General features: G+C 37.6%; 1 protein-coding gene across 2 annotated transcripts in view; it reads left to right on the forward strand.

Annotated features, from left to right (window-relative positions):
* The window catches only part of SPINK5 (serine peptidase inhibitor Kazal type 5), a 91422-nt gene that overhangs the window by 59755 nt on the left and 16893 nt on the right, over window positions 1–14774 (forward strand). For both annotated transcript variants that reach the window (XM_019738993.2, XM_019738996.2), the window contains 7 exons: window positions 612–699; window positions 3233–3360; window positions 4010–4076; window positions 6399–6526; window positions 8073–8169; window positions 9582–9709; window positions 14313–14385. In XM_019738993.2, the coding sequence (XP_019594552.2) occupies window positions 612–699; window positions 3233–3360; window positions 4010–4076; window positions 6399–6526; window positions 8073–8169; window positions 9582–9709; window positions 14313–14385 (709 nt within the window). The remainder of the gene's footprint in view (window positions 1–611; window positions 700–3232; window positions 3361–4009; window positions 4077–6398; window positions 6527–8072; window positions 8170–9581; window positions 9710–14312; window positions 14386–14774) is intronic.

The raw sequence follows: 14774 nt of genomic DNA on the forward strand, positions 1-14774 counted from the left end.
GGGAAACACGGTATTAATGCCATTAAAATAATATTTAAAATTTTTATTTTGTAGTGAAACATGGTCTATTTTAATTATGGGACCATCATCTGACTTGGTTTCATCCCCAGCTTTCACCATTGATATGGTAGTTATTTAGATAGGACAAGTTTTCACAATTTTTTTTTAAAAAGTCAAGGCAGGTGGCTTTTTTCAGATTATTGTTTGAAGTCATTGATAGAAAAAAGACCACCTGAAGGTCACATACTGATTAAAAAAGCATGTTGGTTTCATTGTTTTAAGGGTATTGTAACTACTGAATTTATCTGCAATAATGGGCAAAGTAATAGTACCTCTTGGTCTGGATACATTTGTACCGAAGGCTGAATCTGACCTTTGGTTTGGAAGATCCTCATTCCTTCTGAAAATACATTGCCAAAGAAAATGGGAAGTTATACTTAGCTTGTCTTTCTTTCTCTCTCTCTCTCTCTCTCTCTCTCTCTCTCTCTCTCTCTCCCTCCCTCCCTCCCTCCCTCCCTCCCTCTCTTCCTTTCTTCTTTTCTTTCTCTCTCTCTCTCTCTCTCTCTCTCTCTCTCTCTCTCTTTCTTTCTTTTTTTTTTTTTTTATTGCAGCAAACTTGAAGAAGAAGAAAAGAAAACTGATAGCAAGGAAGGAAAGGAGAAAGTTGAAGCTCGGAAAGTCAAGAGAGAAGCAGTACAGGTAGCTGTTCCAGGTCATCAGTACCAAGAGGTTCTTCCATTCTCTCTGGGCCAGGCCCCACTCCCTCCTTCTAATCCCAGTGTCCTTAGTGACTTTGCAAACTCAGAAAATGTATTTGGATCCTCATGTATAAGAGGAGCCCTTCTTCCTTATTCAGTTTATTCATACCAAATCTGATCTAGTTGCCGGTGCATTTGAAAAGAAGTCAATCACCCTTTTCTCCACTGACTAATGATATTATTCTAAGAAAGAAGTGTATGCAGATTGTTCTGAATACAAACTAGTAGAAGCAGATTTTAGATTTTTCTCCATACCTTTCTGTATAATTGTGTTTAGTTAAAACAAATAAACAAACAAACAAACAAACACCTAGGTTTTCATCTCAGTTAATTCTCTGAGGTTTTGGGAAAATTACTTAACAGCAACATTGAGCCTTGGGCTTGCATCTGTAATGTCTCACGTGATGATGATGATGACGACGATGATGATAGTGGTGATGGCTATTAATTATTTCATGCTAGTGTATGCCATGTAACATAACAATTTTATGACTGATCGTTGTAGTCGCCATTCAAGACATATATTATTATCTGTATTTTATAGAAGAGGACTCAGAGGCTGAGATAAGAAGTTAGGAAATATATATAATTAGTATTTTGAGAGCTAGCAATTGGACCACCAGTTCTGGCTTTTAAAAAGTTTTTTATTAAACTGATTGGGGTGACATTGGTTAATAAAATTACGCAGGCTTCAAGTGTACAATTCTATAGTACATCATCTGTATATTACACTGTGTGCTCACCATCCAAAGTCAAATCTCCTTCAGTCACCATATATTTGACCCCCTTTAGCCCGTGGCGTGCTTTAGGTTTTTCACCCTCCATCAATTTGTAATATTCCTACATGCTGTGTCTCACGTTCTCATTTCTCTTTCCCTTTATCCTTTTCTATGTGAAAGATCTCATTTCTTACTGTTTTCCCTCCTCTGATGTTTGCTTGCTACAGTCTACTGTCATCTCACTCAGAGTAAGAACCAAGGTTCTTCTAGGGGCTTACAATACCATGCATGATCTGACCTCTGCCACCTCTCAGATCTCATTTCCTACCATTCTGCACATTGCTACTCTTATGCCAGCCATACTAGTTGCCTTATTGTTTCTTGGACATGCCAAGGATTGATACAAGGCTTCCCATCTTGTGGACTCAATACCATTGTGGTTAAAAACCTGGACTCTGGACTTAGGCTATCAGGGTTCAAATACTGGCTCCATGCCCCTACCAGTTAGGTCAGACAGTTAACACCTTTGTGCCATGGTTTTCTCGTTTATAAAATAAGGAGATGACGACAATGATGATGACAATGGTGACGTATATTATTTTTATGAAGTCCTAAGGAACTTATCCACGTGTAACAGCACAGTCCCTCGCGTATCTTTCTAAGTCCTCAGTATTATACATGCAATGAATTTTACCTTCTGTGTGGCTTTGCTCACACTCAGTCATGAATGTCCCTTCCCTCTATCTGTTGAAATTCTGGCCACTTTTCATGGCTCAGAATAAGTATTAGCTGTTCCCTAAAGGTTTTCCCCATTTATACAATATATGTAATAACTCTATTATCTATTATGCCAGCAATTTTCCTTTATTTCTCAATTATATCATCCATTTTATTCTAACTTACGGATGCTTCTATGTATTTCCTCCAAAGAAACTAACAAATCTGCATTAGTATTTTATGGTTGCACTACCCAATTACCACAAACTTAGTGGCTTAAAAGAACACAAAATTATTATCTTATGGTTCTTTAGGTTGGAAGTCTGACGTGGATTTACTGGGCAAAATCAAATGGTTGGCAGGGCTGCATTCGTTTCTAGAATCTCTAAAGGACAATCTGTCACTTAGCTTTTTTTAGCTTTTAGAGGCTCTCCGTGTTCTTTGGCTCTTGGACCCCTTCGTCACTTGCAAAGTCAACAACATTGCATCTCTGACTGTTCTTCTGTAATCACATCTCCCTCTCGCTATCTCTTCTGTCTCACTCTTCCAGTTCTAAGGGCTGACCTTTGTGATTACATGGGCACACTAGAATAATCCAGCATAATCCCCCCATCTTCATTTCCCCATCTTCAATCACATCCGCAAAGTCCCTATTTCCCTGCAAGATAATGTAGTCACAGGTCCTGTGTGTTAGGACTTGCACAAATTTGGGGGTTGGGAGTGTTATCCTGCCTACCACAAATTTCCTTACAAAAGAGAATAATTTATCCTTGATATCTCTCATAGTGCCTAGCAGAGAATAATATTTGAATTGAGTTGAAGTTCTTTTAATGAGATGCACAACAGCAATCTTATATTCCAAATAACATGTGACCCGGGTCTCTGAAAAGCATCGTGGCTAATAGCCATCTTCTGCATCACCTTTTCCACACATCCTTTATGTCCTGGGGCATTATATGATAGTTTTCAAAGGAGTAATATGGAGGGAGCTTTCCAGTATTTAATTACCTGGTTCTTAAATCCCTTCTCATTTGTCAGGAGCTGTGCAGTGAATACCGTCCATTTTTGAGGAACGGACGACTTTTCTGCACCAGAGAGAACGACCCCATCGAGGGCCCTGATGGGAAAATCCATGGCAACACCTGCTCCATGTGTGAGGCCTTCTTGTGAGTTGAGCCACGGCCACTGCCACTGCCGAGTGTAGAAGAAGACGGGCCTGGGCTGGGCGAGAGAGATGTCATTGAAGGTTTTCTCTAGGACGTAGAACATGAAGGCTATCTTTGCACTGAGTTTGGGGATCTACTATGATAAAGCCATATAGTTAGCATATTTCTTTGTAGTGTTCTCGGTGTTCTGAAAGGTACTTGCGTCACCATCAAGGGAGGACCACATGCTAAAGACAAATTCTCCAGAGTTAATGGCCTGCAAGGATCTGTTCTTCATGTACATACTGTCATGAATAACACAAAGATGTACTGATTGGGTCTAACCAATTGAAAATATGCTAATATCCACCCACTATTTTTAAGTATTCTAGCTGCTTTCTGGGGAGGACAGTATATTTTCTAAAAGAAATATTATAGTGCAAATTTATTTACTGGTTTGCTATGACATTAGTATCTTATTCTCTAAGTAACATTAAAAACAAGAAGAACAATATGTATGGGTGTGCATTTACCTTTCTACTCCCAAATTACGTTGTTAGAACTATGGAAGTAATGGAATATTTTTATCTAGAGATATTTCCCCGTTGGGATAATATGTATTGGGAGCTAGGAATCATTCACACCCCTCCAACGCCCTCCTCTCTTACAGCCAGCAAGAAGCAAGAGAAAAAGAAGAAGCTGAATCCAGAATAAAAGTTAAGAGAGAAGCTGAAAAGGTAGCTGTCATGGAAGGTTCATACCACAATGAAAGGATGAGGTTTTGCAGTTTCTCTTTCAAAATAACTCATGAGATTACTGAAAACCTATGTGAAAGAACTCAAGGTTCATTTAGTCCAGGGGTTGACATACTTTTCTTAAAGGGCCAGAAAGTATTTTAAGGTGTGACACAAATACTCAACTTTGCTGTTAGAGCTGTAAAGAAGCCAGAGATCATATGCAAGCAAATGGGCATGGCTGTGTTCCAATAAAGCTTTATTTTAAAAAAAAAGTTGATAGGCCAGATTTTGCTCACAGGTCATAGTTTGCAAACCTCCTGATTTACTTCATTCCCATACTTTTAAATGAAGATTTAAAATGAGAAAGAAAGAAGAACTTGCTTAGAAAGGTAGTGGGAATATTGGTGTCAGAATCCATATCTTCATATTCCATAGATTTCATAATTGAAAAGTGGAAACAATACAATTCAAACCTAGACTTCCTGACACCAAATCTAGCATCATTTCTAACATACTGTGTAGTTTTAGATGACTACATTTGGTCAAACCAGATGTGTTTCTTATTTTACCTTTAATTATTTCTGGTGCCAGCATTTGGGGAAAAAAAGAAAAGCAACTTTCCCAAATACTGTTTTCTTGATTTCATAAAGGTTGACTCCAGGTATATTTTTCCAGGTTTATGGTCATTTCCTTGCCCCTATCAAAAAGTTTTGATATTAAAAATCATTTCTAAAGAAAAGCATCACATTTGGAATTCTCTATGATTAGTTTGTTTACAAGTGTATTTCCCACAATTGTAAGTCTGAATTTAAAAATAGTATGCATAGGTCATATGACTCACTTTCAACATCTATAACAGGAAATTCTTCAGAATGAGACAATTTCTGATTTCACGTTAGCTACTATCAACAAACTATCTTCTCGTATCATATTTCTTTCACTAAATATGACCAATTAAGGAATCTGGCAGTGAACCTTAAAGCAGAGCTAAGAGAAAAACTCACGTTTGTCCTCATTGAGTTTCAACTTGAACTAAAAGATATAACAAACAAACAAACAATAAGAAACCCCCACAAATGCAATTCCAATTGCCACCAGTAATTAACTGTATGATCTTAAGTGATTTGGTTATTCTCTCTCAATTCCTCATATAACTCTGGAGCTAACATTTACTGAGTACTTCCTAGATGTTAGTCATTGTCTATATACATGCGTATATTATCTCACGTTATTCTCACAACAATCCAGGACATATATTGAACACTTAGTGCATACTGGCCATTATTATTTTAACCAGGTGGAATAGATTCTATTATTATTTTCATTTTATAAATGAGGTAACTGATGTACAGAGAGGCAACACCCCTCAGCTGAGGTCTATTGGTGGCACATTGGAATTAAAATTAACAATCGGATATAGTTGTCAACACGTTAGTGCTTGTCCAGACATACCTGGAATATTATGTTAAATTCTTTAGGAAAGGGGAAGAATTCAGCATAAGAAATGATACAGATGATTGAAACAGAATGACTGAAGTATCTGAAGAATGTTTAGCTCTTGGAAAAGAACATAGGGAGTTCTGGGAGAAGGACAAGAAAGTTTTCTCCACACATCTGAAGGACTCTCATGTGGAAGGAGAAAAATATTCTCATTTTCTCGGAGGGAAGTAAAATGCTCTGACTTTGCTTACTGGTCTGAAGAAACATATTCATCCCAATTGCAGTGACATCTTAGAAAAATCAAACCCTAAGAGTAGGGATCCTGTAGGACTTACTATTTTTCAAGATCTCCCAAAAGTAACACTATGGTTAATTTGTAGGAACTATCTAACAGAAATTTTGGAATGAACTATCTGAAGGCTCATGAACTTTTTAGTACTGCAGGTGTGCCAAAGCAAATTAGACAGCTTCTTGGCAGGCACGATATAAAGGGGATTGAGATATCATATGGACGGTTGGACCAGATAAACTTTGAAGTTCTGTCTGAAGTTGAATTTTTTTGATTCTGTGGCATGTTCAATGTTGCCATTGCACTATAACAGAGATGGACACTAAAACCCTGAGTAAGGAATGTGACCAGTCATCAGAGAACCTACTTTATTAAAAGATTCCTGCTTGTTTGTGATTGTAGGTTCAGTATGGACTTGGGGGCTAAATCTCAAGGAAAATAAAAGAGAAACTGTCTTTTAAGTCCTGTGTGCTTAGTAGGAATTGAACGTAACAATTGCCAGGAAAAAAAAAATCCTTCGGTCATTTTCCAGGAACCCCACAAAGTAATTTCCAAGAAAATACCCAAGCTCTTGCCTTTTCTCCTCCTTTTAGGATAGGTGCAATGAATATCGGAGCCTTTTGCAAGATGGAAATCTTTTCTGCACACGAGAAAATGATCCTGTGCGTGGCCCAGATGGCAAGACCCATGGCAACATGTGTGCCATGTGTAAATCAGTCTTGTGAGTGCACAAACGAAGCTCCTGCTGTGGGTTGACAGAGTTGGGGAGGCAAATAGCCAGGAAGATAATAAATACTGTTTGTCCTTCCTTTACATATAAAAGCAACAAATAATTATCTGTAAAGCATTTTTAGGTGAATCTGTCTTTATGAAGGTTAAGATTCACAATTCTAGAATTAGACAATATATGACTAAGTTATATTCTCCGTTAGTTTTGGGGGAAAGCCTATCAATAGATCACATCTTTCCTGATAAAATTCTAAATCCTTTGCTGTCAGTTCAATCCCTTCTCCGGATTGTTTTATAATTCCTATTGGGAAGAAAACACACAGATGTTACCAGCAATCTAACTCTTCTACCTGCATTTTAAAAAATATCACATTTTCAGGAAATGAAAAACTGCTTTTTACACAGTGTTTGGAAATACACCTAAAATATTTGTGATTCAACAGTCATTTACTGAACATCTATAATGTATAACATGGTTAGTGATTATACAAAGATGAATGAAACAGTCTTCCTCGAAATCATAGCTATTAGAGATTAGACTTGGACTTTAGTTAGTCTAATACAAAGGGGAGACAGAACAATGAAAAATGATGTGTACAGTGTGTTACGGTACTTCAGGGAAGGAAAAGTTAATAGAAAGTTTTTTGAAGGAATAGAACTGGACTTCCTCATTGGGATACTATCTGGGCAGTATTGGAAGGAATGAGAGGAAAAGAGGAGGACAGCATAAGCAAAGACCTAAAATTAAGAAAACTGTAGTATGCAAAATACAGGTCATTTAGTGGAGTTAGAACTTTGCCATTTCACCAGCTTTGAATGCCACATCAAGGATTTTGAAGTCAATTCTATGTATAGTGGGAAGCTGAAATTTTTAGGTAGGAGAGGAAGTGGCATAAATATGGTCTTTTAGGAAGATTCGTATGTCAGCAGTAAGAAGGAGAAAAAGAGAAGGAAGGGACTAAAAATCAGAATGATGCTGGTGGTGGTAGGGGTCTGTTATGACCCGGTAAGAAGTAAGTAGAGCAAGGGAAATAGGACAGAAAGTGAGCGGGTCATCATGGGAGACGCTGTGAAGGTGAAATGAATGTGGCAACAGCTATCTGAGCTGAAGGAGAGGGAGCAGTTAGAGATCATTTCAGTGTTTTGTTCTTCATGAAAGGCAGAAAATCCAGGAGGAAGAACACATTTCATGGAAAAGAAACTTATTTTGGGACCTCTTGATTATGAGGTATTTGAGAGCAATCCAGCTGGAGATTCACAGAGAGCATTTAAGAAATTCTAATTAATTGCTCACCTGCTCTTGCTTGTGGTTATATAAATATTGGTTTCCTTCTACTGAGATGAGGGCTCTTCCAGACAAAAGGACCCCATGGAATTCATCTTTTTATTTTCAAAGAGGGCCTGCAACATAGTAGATGTTCAGTAAGTGCTGGTGAATTCTATGCCAATCTAATCAGGTCAAATGATGAGAAACTCATGGAAATGCACTCCACTCTCTGTAATCTACTATTCCCTACCTCCCACTTTCTGATTTCCAGCCAGAAAGAAGATGAAGAGAGAAAGAGAAAAGAACAGGAAAATCAGAGAATTGCTACAGGGCATGATTCCAATGGTGGTGAAAGAGGGAAAGCTCAGGTAAGAGCACCTCTACTTTTCATAACCTGTGTGGGCTCAACTCACAGTGGGACCGTGACATGGCCTGGGGTGAATGGTGAATGTGTGCAGCACTGCATATGAAAGTGTCCTCGGAAGAATGGGAGTGTCCCCTTAAGACTGTAGGGTAGTAAATACCTCAACAATTTTTAGTCTTTCTAGGGCTCATGTTGACTTTTTTCAACCTGGAAATAATTAACATGGCGACTTTATCCCAATCTCCTGACAAGCACTCTCGCTCCTCTTTATATAATCCAGCTATCATGTCAGTAATTTATCTTAGGAGAGTCAGTGGTGGAGATGCTTCCCATCAGCTCTTCATTTTCTTTTATTATTCTCTTTTCCTGAATGGAGCAACTTTTTTGAGGTATAGTTTCTGTTGATCCAAGGTTTTGGAGTCAGATAGTTGGGGGTACAGCCCTGCCCCTGACACTTGGGTCTTATGAAGCATTAAATAGGTTACTTCATCTCACTGAACTCAAGTGTAGCAGGACTCTTACAAGGACAAGATAAAACAGCCTAGGGAAGTGTATAGCATGTCTCCTGAGATATTCCTGAGTGCCAGCATGACAATGTTGCATACAGGCCCACTCCTTGAGCATGTAAACGCAATTTTGTAAGACTACAGACATTTTATTTCTCTCCTTTGACCTTGGGATATCAAGACCATCTCTTTGCTTCCAGATCCAACACAGGCTCAATATTCGCCTTGATAAATTCTGGCTTGTCTGTTTTTCCATCTTTTCTCCTTTAGGAGGCTGAGTTCTCACTTTCAAGAGATAGATATGTCAAGACCCCTTATCTGTCTTATCCATAATTTGCTCAAACCTATCTTCCTTAGCATTTTGCATAACTTTTTGCTCATTTCTTTCTCCCTTCTATCCACAACAGAGGTCAGCTTTTATTCTTTTTATTTTTTTGTAAAAGGCCAGATAGCAAATATTTTAGGCATTGTGGGTTATATGGTCTCTGTTGCAGCTATTCAACTCTGCCACTATTGTGGGAAAGCAGCCGAAAATAGTATTATGTAAGTGAATGAATGCATGAATGTGGGTCCATTTCAAGTTTTATATATAGAACTTTATGTATAAGAATAGGCAGCGGAACAGATTGGTTCTGTAGGCTATACTTTACTGACCCTTTATCTATGGTATTAAATCCCAGCCAGCTATTCCCTGTATAAAACCTTAAAAGCAACATTATTAGCCGTGACAGCTGACCTCTTAGAACATGGATGATTCCAGCCCCTCTTTTTGTGTAGATAGCAATCCTACAGGTTATATTCCATATAAGAGGAGGTAGACAGGAACTTTTCTTACTCAAATGGTTTAACACATTTAATAACAATTCAACAGACCAAGTAATCCAGAAGGCCTGCTCTCTTCTCTTTTCAGGACCAATGTGCTGAGTTTCGGGAAAACATGAAAAATGGAAGACTCAGCTGTACCCGGGAGAGTGATCCTGTACGTGATGCTGATGGCAAATCATACAACAATAAGTGTACCATGTGTAAAGAGATACTGTAAGTACTTCTCTCAACAGGCATGTCTAAAAGACAGCCACATACTCCTGCTGAATGAATGGCTATTTCTTATTTCCTTAGGGCTCTCTCCATGAAAATCATTCTTTCTGTTAATTCCAAAATGTTATCTCTTTCTCTTGTTTCCCTGAAGGAGCAGTGAGCCCTAGCAAGGGTAGCTAATCAGTGGCTGATTCCTACTCTATGTTCTATCATAATTCTGTGACCTGTAAGTGCCATCATCCTGGATAATCGTGCCTATATCCTAGGGAGAGTTTGTGATGGCCATTTGGAATAGTTGACCCACATAGTTCAAGAGAGTTGTCTCTTGTCATGTATGTGGGGCACATTTATTGCATAATCCAGGGTGTGTTCCATTTCTTTTCCCTTGGTGAATGGTACTGAATTAGAGTGCTTTATGAACCAATTCAACCACTCTTTATTTGTGTTACTGGAGCAAGTAACATAACCACTGTCCATCCCATCTGTATATTGAGGTGGTTTTCTAGGTGACCTTGATGGTATCCATCAAGGTATCCATCATAGTTCTAAAATTTGATGCGTATATTACAATGCTATTAATTGTGGCACTCGACTGATATGTATTTAATAAGTATCTAATGCTTCTATACACACACACACACACACACACACACTTTTCTCACCTTTCTCCTTGAAAAATGATAACAATATTGTAGTAGTATAGGCCATATGAGAAAATCTAATCCAAAAGTTGCATTTTACAGATGAGAATTACTGATTTTTTTTTTTTTCCGTTCAAGGTCTCAAGGGGAAATAAGCTTCAGAGATGAAACTAGAATTCAGTTCTTCTGAACACCAGTCTATGATTTATTCACATTGTAAAAATGCTTTAATAGAAGTAGGGTGGCAGAGTGGCGCAGGGCCAGGGCTATGGTATCGGATGGCTATTTCAGCTCCACGTTCTCAGACACGTTATTTCACTTCCCGAGGCTTCAATCAGCTCATATTTATAATGGGGGAAAGGCAACAATAATCATAGTAGCTAATCATAGTAGCTAATAGTGTTTCTTTTGAAAGTTAAATGAGAAGAGCCACGTAAAACTCTTAGCATAGTGCCTAGCACAAAGTAGGCATGCAGTGAACGTGAGTCGGCACTATTAGCGCTGCCATTAATGTTCAGTAAATAATAGGTATCACCATTAATAATAATAAATAATTTAGGCTCCCTTATAATATAACATGTTGCTCCTTTGCACAACTTATACTTTGCAGATAAGACAAACATAATTGAAATAACTTTTCAGTTGTGCCTTTGTTTCTTTCTGCATCACATTTTTTTAATGACTTTTACTATTTTTTTTATTAGTTTCAGGTGTGCAAAACAATGTAATAGTTAGACATTTCATCCTTCACAAAGTGATGACCCTCCTCCCCCATCTATTACCTCTCTGACATCGCATACAGCTATTATAATTCCATTGACAGTATTCCCTATGCTGTACTCCATATCCCATGATTATATATATATAAAATTATAGTTGACATTCATTATTGTTCAGCCTCAGCTTCAGGTGTACAGTGCAGTGATCAGGCATCTACACCATCCATGACATGGTCTCCCTAATAAGACAAGTGTCCATCTGATACCCTACAAAATCTTTACAATATTATTGATTGTATTCCTCAAACTGTCTTTCATATCCCCGTGGCAATATTGTCAATACAAATTTGTGCTTTCTAGTCCCCTCAACTTCTCCTTCGTCCCACCTCCCTCACATCTAGCAACCCTCCGTTTTTCCTCTATATGTCTGAGACTATTTCTGTTTAGTTTGCTCATTTATTCAGTTCTTTAGATTCCACATATAAGTGAGATCATATGATATTTGTCTTTCTTCGTCTCACTTATTTCACTTAGCATAATGTTCTCTAGGTCCATCCTAGAAGTGGTAAGATTTCATTCTTCTTTATGGCCGAGTAATACTCCATTGTATAAATGTACCACAGTTTCTTCATCCATTCATCTACGGATAGGCATTTCGGTTGTTTCCATGTCGTGGCTATTGTATATAGTGCTGCAATAAACACAGGGGGGCATAGATTTTTTTGATTTAGCATTTTGGATTTCTATGGAGAGATACATAAGAGTGGAATTGCTGGGTCATAAGGTAGTTTCATTTCCAGTTTTTTGAGATACCTCCAAACTGATTTCCAGAGTGGCTGCACCAACCTGCAATCCCACCAACAGTGCAACAGGGTTCCCTTTTCTCCACATCCTCGCCAGCACTTGTTGTTTGTTGATGCATCACATATTAATAGTGGATAATTTTGTGAAAGAACAAATGATGATTCTCAGATGTAGAAAATTATTAAGATAAAAATTTGCTGATGTGATCAGTGTCACCTATGTTATACGCTACTTACCTGGAGTATTTGACAAAACACAACATAAATGGAATAATTTTTTACAATCTTTGGAAACCATTTATCTGACAATAAATGGTTTGTGACTGTCTACTATGTCACAGGCACAATTCATGGATAAGTATACTTCAAGGGAACAAGACAAAGTTCCTTCCATTATGAATCTATAATATAATACAGGGAGGACAGATTATAAACAAATAAGGAAAGAGCTACATAACACAAGGCCAGATGGTAATCAGAAAAATACAGCAGAATAAGGTAACAGAAAGGGATTGAAGTTGCTACTTGTTTATGACGTTCAGGGAAGGCCTGACATGTGAGGGTGACCTATAAAAAGGACTGAAATGAACCATTTGATTATCTGGAGGAAGAACATTTCAGGCAGAGCAAGAACCAACACAGAGATCTGAAGATTTGTATGAAATTAGCAAGCTCAGAAACACAAAGGAGGTCACTGTATATCAAGATCATTGCTTGGAAAATTGTGAGATATGAGTTCGGAAAGATTATGTAAGGCTTTTTAGGTCAAGAGAAGGACACTGGATTTTAGTCTATGTGTGATTGGAGGCCACTGAAAGTTTTTGAGCAAGCCCTGACTATAAGTCCACCAAAGTGAATCATTCTAGGCACCCTCTTTTTCCATTAGTTTACTTGATTAAAATTTCATGAATTAATATGTGATTGAATCTTCAGGATATATTTTACTACCACTTCCCTACTTCTTACATACTCAAAGGGAGCTCCCTAAAAACTATATGTGTGTGTGTGTGTGTGTGTACACATATTTGTGTTATATAGATTCACACATATGTTTGTTTTGTGAAAAAAAAAAAAAAACACAACTAAAGAAAGTTTGAAAGAGAAATACGTGTATTAGAGATTTTCAGTATTTGGATATTGGGCAAAATGCATCAGAATTATGTTGCTTGCTTGTGATAAATTAGGTCACTGAATCCCAGTCTAGATCTTGTCAATACAACTGTTGAGATGGTTACTGCATCTGAATTTCAAAAAATTGTACAGATGATTCTTAAAGCACCTAAAGACTTAAGGACCACTAACATTAAAAATTTATCAGGTTTAAAAATGATCCTAAGGTACTTTCTAGATCGCTTGTCTCCCTTCTAGGGTCTTGGACTCCATACTTTAAGAAATAATATGATAATAGATTGAGATACATATCAAGGAACTAGAATGGTGAGTTGGTGGGGAATTTAAAAACCACAGCTCATGATGAAAAGGTGAAAGACCTATGGAAGCTGGACTTGGAGACCTGAAGCTTTCTTTTAAATAGCTGAAGGCTTAATATCAGGAAGAAGTAATGGATTCAGCAGGCTTGTTCTGTGTTGTCCTGAGAACGTGAAATAAGACTAAAGGATGGAAGTTATAGGAAGATACATTTGGACACAAATAAAGGGGACTTTGAAATTACTTGAGTTGATCTAACCTACCAGTGATGAGGGAGCTTCTTAATAACTAAGCTGATTTCATTTTTCTTTATGGCTGCATAATACTCCATTGTATAAATGCACCACAGTTTCTTAATCCAGTCATCTACCGATGGGCATTTCAGTTGTTTCCATGTCTTGGTTATTGTGTGTAGTGCTGTAATAAACATCGGGTGCATACATTTTTTTGAATTAGAGTATTGAATTTCTCCGCATAGATACCTAGAAGTGGAATTGCTGGGTCATAAGGTAGTTCTATTTTCTTTTTTTTGAGATACCTCCATACTGTTTTCCATAATGGCTCCCATTAGGGAGACCACCTCAGGGATGATATAGATGATAGATGCCTGATCACTGCACTGTATACCTGAAGCTGAAGCTGAATAATAATGAATGTCAACCACAATTTTATATATATATATATATATGGTTACAAGAAGTGGAGTTCAGTATTAGGAATAGAGACAGTGGAAATGTAATGGCTGTATGCGATGTCAGAGGGGTAGTAGATGGGGAAAGAAGGTTATCACTGTGTGAGGGATATAAATGATAAATATTTATTACATTGTTTTGTACACCTGAAACTAATAAAAAAAAAGAAAAGAAATGAAATAACTGAGCTGACTATCCATCATGGGGACAGGCAGAGAGATTCTCTGTGCAGGAACTGGTTTATGGTACATAAACTCCATGGCTCCTTTGAAACCTGAGTATGTGTTAACAAGATGACTATTGACTCTTTTGTCTTCCAGGCAAAGAGAAGCAGATGAAAAAAACCAGCATTCTGGCTCCAGATCAAATGGGACTGAATCGGCATCAGGAAAGGTGAGTCATTAACTAGCTTTTGAAAGAATGGTCTTTCTGTAAGTGGACACTTGGCTATCAAAAAGATAGAAAGAGTGTGTCAGTGTTGCCAACCAAGATCTTGCCCTTAGTTCGGAAGCCATCATTAATGTAAATATCACTGGTAACTCGTTCAGTGTGGAAATTTAATGCTAAGTGGAGACTTTTCAGTCTAACACTTTACAAAGCTCTCTTATAAATTGTAGTTTATTTAAGTCTCTCAACAGCCTGATCAAATACATTTTTTTAAATCTTATTTTATAGGTGGGGAAAATGAAATTTAGCTACATAACAAGTTACTACCACCAGTGGCTTAAAACCACACAAATTTATTTTCATATACATGTGGAGTTCAGAAGTCCTAATTGGGT

This window comes from Rhinolophus sinicus, linkage group LG10 (assembly GCF_036562045.2).
Source record: "Rhinolophus sinicus isolate RSC01 linkage group LG10, ASM3656204v1, whole genome shotgun sequence".
Classification (NCBI taxonomy): domain Eukaryota; kingdom Metazoa; phylum Chordata; class Mammalia; order Chiroptera; family Rhinolophidae; genus Rhinolophus; species Rhinolophus sinicus.